This window comes from Aquarana catesbeiana, linkage group LG01 (genome assembly GCF_042186555.1).
Source record: "Aquarana catesbeiana isolate 2022-GZ linkage group LG01, ASM4218655v1, whole genome shotgun sequence".
Classification (NCBI taxonomy): domain Eukaryota; kingdom Metazoa; phylum Chordata; class Amphibia; order Anura; family Ranidae; genus Aquarana; species Aquarana catesbeiana.
The window spans coordinates 585,100,765-585,114,407 of record NC_133324.1 but is presented as its reverse complement, the minus strand read 5'-3'; the positions used below and the strand labels follow the sequence as shown (position 1 = coordinate 585,114,407).

The following is a 13,643-nucleotide window of genomic DNA, read 5'->3' as shown; positions in this document are numbered from 1 at the left end:
TTCATACTATTACTGGGACTTTGTTTTTATTGAAAATAATACAGCTGCAGTAACCTTTATTGTCCATAAATCCATTTATTTATGCTATTAGAATGTGATTCGCATTTTTCGTGACAAAAATATAATTTTGTGCAGATACGTTCCATTCTGTGACTAAGGCCTCCTGCACACTCAATGCTTTGCTAGCTCTCGTAGATGCCTTTTCTGTTGGCAACAGCATTTTGGCATAAAAAACACCTGACGCTTGTAAACACATGTAACATGTTTAGGCACATCATGTGTTTGGATATTCATTTAATTGGTCAGAATAATAATTTATTCTGACAATTAAAATGAATTTATTTTAAAGTGTTAACGTGCATTATGTGCCAAAACACGCCTGCTCCTGGATGTTCTGGCAGTGGGCTTTTTTCTGTGTCTGAGTCCCTGCCTCTAAACCCCTCTAAACGCTTGTATTTGTGCATGGAGACATAGGCTAACATGTAGGAACGTTTAGAAGAAAAAAAATGGCGGGCCCCCCTAGAAACAACGTTAAAAACTTCCAATGTGGATAGGGCCTAATAGTTAATGTCTGTATATTCTGTAGAGCTCATGTGCAGAGCGTGATAGAAAGGCCTAAAGGATACCATCTAAATTCTTCAATTAAAACCTTAAACGCATGCAGTCCAGTGGACATCTCGGATAATGAATGTTCAAAAACAATTATGTTACTTTTTTCTTATTATGCCCAAAGAGTAATAAAAACACTGAAGAAAAAAATCCTGACTGTGACTTTTATAATTCATGCATGAAAGGTTTAATAGAGTTTTGCATTTTTGTTTTATTTTTACTAATATCACTGCTTCATGCCAAGGAGAATTTAAAAAACATTTTATTTTTGCTTTGGTACATGTTCATCAGGGCAGCACCCAAGCCCTGTTTTATGTTATTAACAGCCCTCTTACTAAGGTATTGCATTGTTTTCAGACAGTTGTAAGTAGTTTGTATGTACAACATTCTTGTTTAGTAAAAGCACATTAATATACTACAGGGTGTTCTGCTTCCTTGCTTTACTACAAAGTAAACAAAAAGACAAAGCAAAACAGGCCCTATGCCATTCGTTTGACAATCACTTGCCTATTAGCTTAGAAAATGGTCAAAACTGATTTTTATCATTCAGCTCCTATTGACTTCAATGGGGTTCGGATTCAGCAACCAAACTTTATTTATGTTTGCCCAACTCTGCTGAAACCGAACCCAGGTAGATTTAGCTCATCACCAGCCATAAGAATAAAAGCTGCCCATTGTAATTCCTCCCCTACAGCTTCCTCTTTTCCACCAGTGTAATATGTTTGTTTTTTTGACCCTCTAACTACCACTCTTGCTGGACAGCTAAATGGGAAGTACTCTCAAGGGGTTGGACTTTACCGGCACTAATAAAGTACAATGGAAATATAAAAATGTAATTTATTGGTACAAAGGATTAAAACCAGAAATATGGTACATAGTCAAAATATTGCGGCATGCAACATTACATATACATTGAAATGATCAAGTGACACCTCATGCTGGACAGCTAGCGATATTACTGGAAGTAGAAAATTAACAGAAAAAAAAAACAAAACAAAGACTGCTGTGATAATGCTATTGATGGACAACATCTCATAAAGCATGTTATAGTATCTCTTTATTGTTATAGATAAAAGCTAATGATGACATTGTGAAAATTCCAGTGTACTTATTTCATTACCACCTAGAAAATCTGCATCACTGTGATTTTCATTTTAGCAGATCATTGCTACAGAGTGACGCAGCATGTAGCCGTGATATAGTAACTAGAGTTTTACCAGTTTTATATTTTTATTATTATGTAATTTTTCTGACTTACACTACAAGAATAAACAAACCTTATAATTGAATTGTCTTTTACAATGTTTTTTACTTAGCACTTCCAAAGCATAAAATATTTTACAGATTGCATATTGTCATTTTTTATGTATAACAGATGTTTTGTGTTGTAATGGCTCCTGTACACACATGTAAAGCAAAGCAACTATTAAACATGGAAAATTAGTAAAACTCTGATGTCATTTGTGTTTTTCTGTGAGGGCTAGTATAGTCATGCAGAGCTTAAGCCCTTTTGGATAACAAATAGGTTAATTCTTTTGATCATGGAAATCTGCATCTTCTAAAATATTTCTTCCATGCAATGAGTCCGTCAGCTTGTCTAAGATCATGTTACAAAGCCCCCAATCTGAGGTCATCATGACTAATCCAAACAAGTTCCATGGCATTCCCTGACTGTTTTATGTTTTCTTCCTGCTAAAAGTTTATTTACTCAAAAGGAAGTTTATGGAGAATAAAATAATGTCTATACTGATAATCCTATAATCCATTAATGTCACTGAGGGTGCCAGTGGAAATATGGTACTGAACAGGTGCATTTTTTTTTAGCTGTTCACATCACTAGCACATTTTACATCTAAGTTCTACCATCTTTGATTTGTATTAATTGGGGGTATATTACAATGAAATACAATGTGCATTTTTTTTATGAGAAAGTATTTACAGCTTTTGAAATATATACATTTTTACCTGTTTCTCTTTTACTATCATAACAATATGTCATGGCTTTTTTAAAGTGCTCATTCTAACAACCATGGAGTTGTGGAGGTCTACATTAACCCCCCTCCTACCAGCCATTGTACTAAAGTGGCCACTAGGGTGAGCAGTTATGCAAGTGAATGTTTTAAAACATCCTTTTGCTTACTGTTGATGTGTGTGCTCGGCAAATACCTGAGGTCTCGCTATTATTAGCCAGAGGAGATCAGAGGAGATCATGAGCTAAATGCACAGAGCCAATTAGAGTGGCTCTGTGCCTTGTAATTGCTGTGATGCCCATTCACAATTATTAACAGTACTACTACTACTTACATGCAAGAGCTTGCCCATTCCTTCACAATAAATGAAGGGGAAGAAGGAGGATCTGTGTTTTATCGCAAGACCAGAGAAGAGAAAGGCAGCAGAGGGAAGGCTGGTGATCACTAGGTATCAAATAGGACTATAAATTGTTACCAAAATAAATCTAGGTTTTGCTAAAAGTTCACGAGAGCAAAGCACATTTGCGAAGGAGATCCCACTTATATGGAGAAGGTTGTAGAGCAGAACTTCTTTGTATTTCTACTCAGGGGTTCTACAATGGGGTCCTATTTTGAGTTTAACATTGAGAATGCCTTTAGGCTCCATTCACACCTGAGCATATCAATTCACTCATGTTTTTCAGGCATTTTCTTTAAAGCTTGTTAACCCAAAAAAATATAACAAAGATCCTATTCCTTTAAAGCATGTTATACAGCACAGTGCTTGTGCTGTGTATTTTGGCCCTCTGTATCACCTGAAATACCTGGCTGATCCTGTCAGTTTCTACCCCCCCTTATGCTGACCACCATATATATCAGGGCTGCTGAGCCCTGACACCGTTGTCAGCGTACATGCCTCCATCATACGCTGCTATCTGCAGCTCTCCTATCTCCCTCTGTCCTCCACCCCCTCCCCTCCCTGCCTGTCATCTCTCACTATGGCTGATCTGCTCCTATCCCCACTGCTTTAAAACAAACTAATCTGTATATCATCCCCTCTGTCAGATAAAAATCTGTGTCCTAGTGCCTCTGCTTTATAAAAAAAAAAATGATTTGTACCTGTTTTAAGAGTGTCTTCCAGCGATCACATGAATCCAGGCTCTCAGCTCCTCTCTTCCCTGCCTCCCCGGCTGATGTCAGCAGGGGATTCTCGGCCCCGCCCACTGGAAATATCACATGGGGAGAGCTGAGAGCCTGGAGTCCTCTTATCACTGGGAGATGCTGTTAAAACAGGTAGAGACTGTTTTTTGTTTTTGTTTTTATAAAGCACAGGCATTAGGATGCAGATTTTTATCTGACACAGGGGATGATATAAAGATGAGATAGTGGCTTAACAACCACTTTAAGCTTTTTTGCAGCTTTTTCAAGCTTTTTTAAAGCATTCTATAAGTGTATTACAAGCGTTTTACAGCTTCGGGCATTTTTGTTTAGCCAATAGAAAGCATTAGGAGGAGGAGAGGGAGAGGAAATTAGGGGTGAAGAGCTGCTATTTGAGTAGAAAACGCTTGTATAATGCTTGTACAATGCTCAAGTCAGGTGTTTCTATTAAGGTCTAAGTGGCCAAAAAAGCCTGTAATCTGCCAAAAAGAAGCTCATGTACTTTTTTGAGCTTCAGGCATTTTGCTTCAGGCGACAGAACACTCAGATGTGAACAGGGGCCATTGAAATAATGGGATTTGGCTTGTTGAGCGTCTTGTGAATTTTTCTTATATTGTATGGAACATAAGTAAAAACCCTTGATATTCCTAAAATATAAAAAGCTGGGCAAAATGAAATCTTCAATGAAAAATGGATTTTCGTCCAATCAGTATTAATCCTTAATGTGTTTCACATGCAAGAAAAAAATAACTTTAATAAAATGAAGCCATCTAACGTGTGTAGAGTGGCTTCATTGTAATTACTGATAAATAAATGTTCAAATCTTTCAAGCAAATTGCAGGTATTAAATTATTTCATTATTTAACAAAGGGCTATAATGAAAAGACTGAAGGTCATCACTTGCAAACATTATCATTGTTAAAAATCTGTAAGGCAGATGTCTTCTGGCCTCAAGCCACAGAATGTACAAAGAGGAAACATGATACAGATGAGTCTGGAAAGCATGCTATATTTTGTCTTTTAATGATCACAAATTAGGCAATGTATCATTTTACACTTCAGAGGATGCATAAGGCACACTATTTCCAATAAAAACTGTTTAAGGCTGGTGTGAATGCCTGTTGAATTAGCACTGCATAGTAATTGTCAATGTATATAGTTCATTCAGCCCTGCCTTTAGTTTTATATTATCTTTTGAGGGTGGGCACAATGTAGATAGAGCTTAATTCATAAATGGTTATCATACTAATGTACTCAAGTAAAGTTGAGATTTATACTAAAAGGGTATAAAAAGTAATGCACTTCTTGCCGTAAAAGCAGGGAAGATATTCACCTTCAAAGACTTCATGTAAAAAGAAATCTATACTACAGTAAAAAAAAAAAAAAAATGTATATTGAGACATTGTGGTATGAAGAGGTGCAAATAGTGTTTGATCCCTGGTGGTGTGGGTGAAAGTTTAAGGATTACTGATTTAAACATATTGCTAGCTCATATTCTAGTAAAGATTAAATAGTTGCTAAATGTGATCATTCAAGGAGTGTTAAAAAAATAAAATGAAGGTAATGTGTAAATTACAAATTGTGTAAAAATGGCTTAAGAAAAATGTCTATTTTTTTGTACAGTATGTAAGTATTTTTACATGTGAGAGTCGATTTAATAAAGGAACATTTTTTACTTTATGCTCACTTTAGAAGCCTAATTTTTCCTATATGGTTTCAATTCCCCTGTTAAAGACAAGGTATTAAAAGTAAACACAGGCTACGGTGAATAAAAACTACCCTCTCCATAGCTGTGAATATTATTGATCAGTAATTCCTATGTATATAATGTAACTTTTCACTGCTCCTTCCCACAACATGGGGAGATGATTCCCTAAAGAAATAGAGACTGTTTACTTAGCAATATGAATGTTCACTTTAGAAGATAAATGTTCACTTTTGTCAGTGAATGTTTATTCTGGGGAGTGAATGTTCACATCAAAGAATGAGTAGTAGAGACTGATCACTTTCCAAAATGAATGCTTACCTAATATTAGCGAACATTGTGATGCTATGCGCATTATCAACCAAACATGTGCAAGAGAAATGAGTAAAAACAAGACTTTGTTACCTGCAGATCATTAGATCCATCTAGTTCAACCAATAAAAGAGAGGAAAAAAGCCCCCCCAAAAAGCAACCACAGGCTTACTTACAGTCTCAACTTTTAAGTAAATCAACTCCACTGAGTTGGCCAACCCACTGAAAACAATGCTCTCTCCCTCTTTAGCTAATATCTTGTCAGCAGTTGTTAAGCAGGGAGGTTGAATGAAATACATAACTCTTTTTAGTCTTGCTTTAAGTCTTTATATATAATACAATAACAATAATTTCAATACAATTGACTTAAAAGCAATATAATTTAACTTTGAAATGCATTTTTGGGACAGATTGGCACTTCATTAACAGCAACATCAGAACACTTCTGAAATATCACCCAAGGGAAACAGCAATCCTTGGCTCAAAGGAAGAGCAGGTAGAGTGACATATATAAAGTGTCCTACAGTATTTCATACACATCTGTGTATGAAAAATGAACTGTAGAAAGTACTGCTGGAAAAGACTATGAGCAAAGCCATAAGAGAATCACAGCAAAATAAACATCTGTTCCTTTACTATATTTCTTCCTTAAATCGTTAACTAGGGCAGCTTTGGTTTACATACCTGCCTTTCCTGATTTGTTAATTTGACTAATATTTTATCTCTCTTTTGTTTTTCAGCCTAAGTTTACAGATGAATGCAAATTTATGGAAAGGTATCAGGAAAACAGCTATAACACCTATGCCTCAGCTACTTACAGAACTGAAAAAACAGGGAGAAGGTGGTACGTGGCTCTTAATAAAAGAGGCAAAGCCAAAAAGGGTTCTAGCCCAAGAGTGAAACCTCAGCATATATCAACACACTTTCTCCCTAGGATCAAGCACATAGATCCTCCTGAACTATCCTTTACTGTAACAGTACCCAAAAAGAAAAAGACTTTGCCTATACCTGCCAAACCCAAAACCGTGAAGCCACCGCCGAAGAAAAGCAGTAGCCCTGTTAGATACAGACTAAAGTTTCGCTTTGGATAATTTGTGACTTGCGCCCAGTCGTGGTAGAAATATTCTTACTGTGCTGGCAGTTTGACAAGTATAGCACAGCAGTGGGTGTGCACTCTGCACTTCATCCTTCTATACTATAACCAATGAGATTGCCCACCTCTAAATTCTGGTTAGGGAAGTGGATTATTTGATAGTGAGTTTGAGATTTCTCATTGAGTGCAATACAGTGGTTCAGTTAAACTTCCAAAAACTGTGGGAAGACAGTCCATAGGTGATAACTTGATGTACTAAAATATTTATCATATGATTGCAAGAGGAGTTTGAATAACTGCCTATGACTATGTTAAACCTCATATAAATTTATTAACCAAAAGTGATGACTAACACTCCAGGTACATAATTACTTTTATGTAGCACATTTGAAATACAAAATAAATATTTGATAAATTTACATTGGAAACTTTTAATTCATTATTGCTAACATAACAAATGTTTGGTAAACAAATGATATTTATAAATACACATTTCACCACAACATATATATATATATATATATATATATATATATATATATATATATATATATATATATATATATAGGGAACTATTAAATGAGAAATTCGCACAATATTTGTCCAATATTCTTTAGTCAGCATTTACGCTAAGGCCCCTATCACACTGGTGGAGTCCGCCATTCGATCTGCCCACTCAGCAGGGGATATGTCCGCTAATCCCCGCTGAGCAGGCAGATGACAGGTCTGTGTCCAATCTGATGATGCAGAGCGGACATGGACACATCCCACTGTCCTCTATGGGCTGTCATATGGAAAGGGACTGCCTGTCCCTTTCCATCTGACTGTCATCCAAACCGCCAGATGGATTTTTAGTGGAGAGGATGAGATGGGATATTGGCAGGTGTCAATGGACACATGTTCGCTGACATCCGCCACTCCATAGAGAGCAATGGGTGGTTTGATCGTGTCTGCCTAAAAAACTGACAGGCAGACCAAAACGGTGTCACAATGTGAAAGGGACCTAAGTCTCAGACAACATTAGAGGAAATATACCCAAGATTTGTCCAGTTAAAATTACATAGGGAAAGGTTTTTTCTGTAACATTCACCCTATGTAAGAAAAAGGTGAAAGTTACCACCCACATGCATTCATTTGACTAATTTCTGCTAAATACACACACACACACACACACACATATATATATATATATATATATATATATATATATATATATATATAAAAAAGCCCTGTATATATATATATATATATATATATATATATATATATATATATATATATATATATATATATATATACACAGGGCTTTTTTTCTCGAATAGGTGCAGGAACTCCCCCCGTCTGAGTCACCCCCTGAGTCAGCAGCCAGTAAAAATAGACCTCTCTTTCAACAGTATATCCCTTCCAGCAACATAAGACCCCCCAGCAACAATAGATTCCCCATCAGCAACAATAGACCCTCACACAAAATCAGATCCCCACCAGTGACAATAGATCCCCCAGCAGCCAACATTAATAGACCCTCCAGCACACCCCACACCCCATGCTATTACATACATTCAGTGCTGGAGGTGCCGGAACTGCGTTCCCCCGCGTTCCCGCTGAAAAAAAGCCCTGTATATATGCAAGGGGTCTTCAAAAAGTTTACGCACTTTTATATTTCCGTTGGTGAGGGTGGGAGGAGTAGTAATTAGTCGTGTCTGAGAGTGTCATGTGACTAGTCTGTCTGGCAAGCTGGCTAACTTTGCAGTCTAATATAACAGTTGTTATGCTATGGTGAAGATGGCTGCAAAACTTATTAAAAAAAGTGCAGCAACTTTTTGATGAACCCTCGTATATACATATCGATCAGCCATAACTTTATGACCATTGATAGGTTAAGTGAATAACATTTAGGCTGCTTTCACACTGAGGCACTTTACAGGCTCTATAGCGCTAAAAATAGCGCCTGCATAGTGCCTATAAAGAGCCTCTCCTCTCACTCCAGTGTGAAAGCCAGAGTGCTTTCACACTGGAGCGGTGCGCTTGCAGGACAGTAAAAAAAATCCTGCAAGCAGCATCTTTGCAGCGCCGCCGAACCGCCAGCAAAGCGCCGCTGCAGTGGTGCTTTGCCGGCAGTTTTCATCCTTTTTTGGCCGCTAGCGGGGGTTAAAAGCGTCTCGCTAGGGGCCGAATAGTGCAGCTAAAACGATGGTAAAGTGCCGCTAAAAATATTGGCGCCTTACCGCCGACGCCTGCCAACCCAAGTGTAAAAGTAGCCTTATTATCTCTTTACAATGGCATCAGAAAATCAGTGTAATATTTTAGGCAGCAAGTAAATATGTTGTCCCTGAAGCTAATGTGTTGAAAGCATCAAAAAATGAGTATTGCAGTTTATTGTGTATGGGGGTGCGTAGCTGCAGATCAGTGAGGGTGCCCATGCTGACCCATGTCCACAGCCAAAATCACCTACTATGAGCATCAGAACTGGACCATGGAGCAATGAAAGAAGGTAGGTTGGTCTGATGAATCACGTTTTCTTCTGTGGATTCCATAGATCTTTTCCATCATGTGGATGGCTGGGTGTGTCTGTGTGTGTGCATCACTTACCTGAGGAAGAGATGGCACCAGGATGCCACGTGTGAAGAAGGAAAGTCAGCAGATGCAGTGTGATGCTTTGGGCAATAATCTGCTGGGAAACCTTGAGTCCTGCCAATTCATGTGGATGTTACTTGAAACATACCACCTACTTAAAGTGGAGTTCCACCCACTTTTACAACTCTTCAGCATCCCTCACTAAACTGTGAACTGTAAACGAATTGGATATTTTTAAATTTTTTTCTCAGCACCTACTGTATATCTGCTGTATTCATTTTTCACTTCCTCCTCCCTGGTCGTGGCCCATCGCATCATTTCCTATTTGCAATGCCTTCTGGGAAGGGGCGGCAACTTCCTCTGACACTGCCATTGCTATGGAAACCTGACCTGAAACCTATTACACTGCTTGTGCTACACTGAGCATGTGCGAGATCTGCAAGGATGAGATCCAGGAAGAAATACAGTCTGGCTTCAGATGCCCACACTTAAGATGGCCATGGCCTGTTGTAAGTTTATAAAATAACAAACTACTGCTATAAACTAACAAAAAAGACCATAGTTTACAGACTAACTTTGCTAGAATACATTAAGCTTGTGTATTATAGGGGTATTTTTATTTAAAAAGTATAATTTCGGCCGGAACACCACTTTAAATACTTCTGCTGATCAAGTACACCCCTGCAAGGAAACAGTATTCCCCAATGGCAGTGGCCTCTTTCAGCGGGAAAATGCACCCTGCCAAACTGCAAAAATAGTTCAAGTTTGAGATGTTGAATTAGCCTCCAAATTTTCCAGATCTCAATCCATTCAAGCATCTAACAGATGTGCTGGAAAAACAAGTCCCAGCTCACAACTTACAGGAATTAAATGATCTTCTACTGACAGCCTGGTGTCAGATACCACAGCATACTTTCAGAAGTATCTATGCCTCGACAGGTCAGGACTGTTTCAGTGGAAAAACTGGACATTTATTATTACAGGCTGATTAATGTGTAATATATATATATATATATATATATATATATATTATAAATGCAACACTTTTGTGTTTGCCCCTTTTGCGTTTGCCCCTATTTATCATGAGCTGATCTACGAATTTTCTATGTACACAAAAGGCCTATTTCTCCCAAATATTGTTCACAAAATCTGTCCAGTGCTGACCATACACTATACGAAAAATCGTCCGAACCCATTTTCGAAAAACGAACGTTCGGCTGTGAGCGCAAATGATGGTGCCATCAATGACTGATAAATCGTTCAGTGGACATAAATAAATACATTTTTTGTTCGTTTTTTTACATATACCTAGTGCAGACAGTTCGGACGGAAACACATTAACCTTTCAATTTATCGTTCGTTCGACAGAAAATTTCCAAACTTGTCCTTCGTTTTTTCGGCTCAAAAGCATCCAAACAATTATCGATTTTGTGCCCATTAACTGGCCGAAAAACGAATGAACGGTCTAAATGACCGAATTTCAGACGATTTTTTGTACAGTGTATGGCCAGCATAAATTTGTGTTAGTGAGCACTTCTCCTTTGCCGAGATAATCCATCCACCTCACAGGTGTGGCATATCAAGATGCTGATTAGACAGCATGATTATTGCACAGGTGTGCCTTAGGCTGGCCACAATAAAAGGCCAGGTCTGTAAGTTACAGTGAGATCCACGTGTGGAACTGCATGTAACTTATGTAACATAAAACCACCCAGTGCTGGAGATTAGCTCCATACAAGTCTTGTATGAATAATAGGCATGAGTTCTGTTCTACTTTCCTACAATTCCAGATTCACAAATCACTGGGCGTATATAATAGTGACCATACCCCAACTTTTTGTACAATTAAACTAAAGGAAAACATGGAATTTTTTGTTTGTCATTAATCACTTTCAACATGAATTGCAAGTAATGCCTTACTGGCTATGACAAGAAGAATGTCTATAAGTTCAAATCACCAAAGCTCCAGGGTGATTTACTGCATAAAGCATGCAGTATTTTTTCTGTGAATTATTTGCTTTATTTTACTTTTCTTTTCTAGTTTTTTTCATCTAAACAAAGTCTTCATCACATGAAATAGCTTTGTTTATCGCATGTAATTATATTATGGATACTTGCAGAATTTTGTATGTAAAAGTTGATTCACAAAGATAATCATTTACCCCCTCTTGTCTACATGGGGCACATAAAATGAAGATAAAATAACACTTCAAAAAGAAAAAGAAAAAACACCAAGACATAAAAAGTAAAGACTTTCAGTGGTTAAATAACTGCACCTATGCAGTATAAAAAAAACTATTATGATATAAGGTCGCCAGTCCATTCAATATACCGTAACTCATACAGCCTAGTGAATTGCTCTTAATGCCGGAGGTATATCTACCAGTGTATATAGAACTTACAAGAAGAAAAAAAAAATGCCAAAGAGATTCTTAAACACACTAGTGACTTCTCTTTGGTAATCCTGAAGAAGAAAATTTCCAAATGTCTAAATTGGAACAATAATTACTTCTGGTTCTGGGGCATAAAATCCCTTTAAAAGTATACTATTATGTGTGCTTTTAAAATTTAAATGATGTGCCCTGCTGGTTTAAAAGCTTTTTGCCCAATTAAAGATTACTATTGTTATGTCATGTTTCCATTATAAATGAGTCACAAGAGGGATGAGATGTGAAGCAAAATGAGACAGTGAACAAGTAAATGTGACTTATTAATCACAAAGATGTTTAGTATTTTTAATACATTCCTGCTAATGCAGATTTATAATGTGGGAGATGTCTGATTGAAAGAGAAACAAGACCTATTATGATGATATATCATGTAACATTCATCACTGTCATAGCCAATTAACAAACATTTCCATGGTTTTGCTCTGAGAAGCTGTCTCCTGGGATGCCTGTGTGAGACATACTGCACAGACATTCCTTCGTGCAATATTGAAAATGATTGTCAGGAACATGCTGCATGCTGAAAGAATATGTGATAATTGGGAACCACTATATCAGCCTTATTGCCTTGCTTTCAACAACTTCTGAGTCTTGTTGTACAGTATACAGTTAACTAGCCAAGACATTTTCTAGCAGCTCTAAAGAATAAGCATTATATCACATCTCTAAAATGTAGTTCCATTATAGGGATGATTGACTATGCCCCAGGTTTAGTTTTATTGTTGATCAGGGCGGTGAGGGATCAGAGTAAGCCACCACATCCCATTATATAAATAGGAACAACTGTCAAAAAAGTGGGACTTTTTAGGTGCCAAGACAACATGCACTTGGATATATAAAAATATAAATTTTATTAAATATCAATTTCTTTTAAAATTACAATAAATGTTCAGTAAACGTATACTTCATACAACAATGCAGCCACTTCTTACTCTACATGTTTCTTTCACACAAGCTTCCTCAGGAGCCTTAGAAAGTACTACATGAGACTGATACAAAAGAAACAGATAATTATAAATACACATATTTTAAGATATTATGACAAAAATGTCAAGGAGAATTACATAACATAGCATTCAACATAAATACAAGCATTTCTTCAAATGGTAAACTGAGAATGTGTGCCTACCAGATGCTTTTAAATAACAAAACTACTTGGATCAATTGATTAATTTCAGTTCCTTCTGGAGCCTAGGTCAACAGGGCAAATTTGCAACCATAGGGAGAAGACAATATTCTGAAATACATAGGATAGCATGTAAATTTTAGCTATATAGCCAGTATTGTTCAAACGAAAGGTAAAAGGATGATTTTAGTTTTAACTCTGGGTAAAGCAAATTAACCTTATTCACAGTAAATTTTCAAAATAGAATTGTTGGAAACTGAAGGTATAGAGGGATAGGAGAGGTGCAAGATCTCTCTATCACAAATCCTCCGTCAGTGCATGGTGGCTAGATGCCGCAATTTATCCTCTCTCCATCCTGGTGACGTCTGATATCACCAACGGGGTGCTGACATCTTTCTCGCGCATGGCCATACCCCTTGCGGCGGATGTTACGTCACACGCTGGCATGCGGAGGCACAAGTCACCATGATGGAAAATCCACTGTTCCCAAGCTAGCATAGGGGACAGCCAAATAGGACTCTGGTCCGCCCCTCAGCATCATGGGTCAGGGCGATTGCAAAAAGGTGACATGGAAGTCAGATTTGACTGCCGGTTACTGTGATGGCAAGGCAAAAGGGTAAAAGAGCTTGCCCTGACAGCTCTGGTAGGGCTCAGGCAAAACATGGGTGAT

At 37.5% G+C, this 13,643-nt stretch overlaps 1 protein-coding gene across 1 annotated transcript in view; it reads left to right on the top strand.

Moving 5' to 3' along the window:
* FGF5 (fibroblast growth factor 5) overlaps positions 1 to 7,245 on the top strand; it is a 119,497-nt gene extending 112,252 nt beyond the window's left edge. Inside the window, exon 3 of the mRNA XM_073597953.1 lies at positions 6,474 to 7,245. Coding sequence (XP_073454054.1) covers positions 6,474 to 6,824 — 351 coding nt within the window. The 3' untranslated portion in view covers positions 6,825 to 7,245. The remainder of the gene's footprint in view (positions 1 to 6,473) is intronic.
* Positions 7,246 to 13,643: the final 6,398 nt, after the last annotated feature.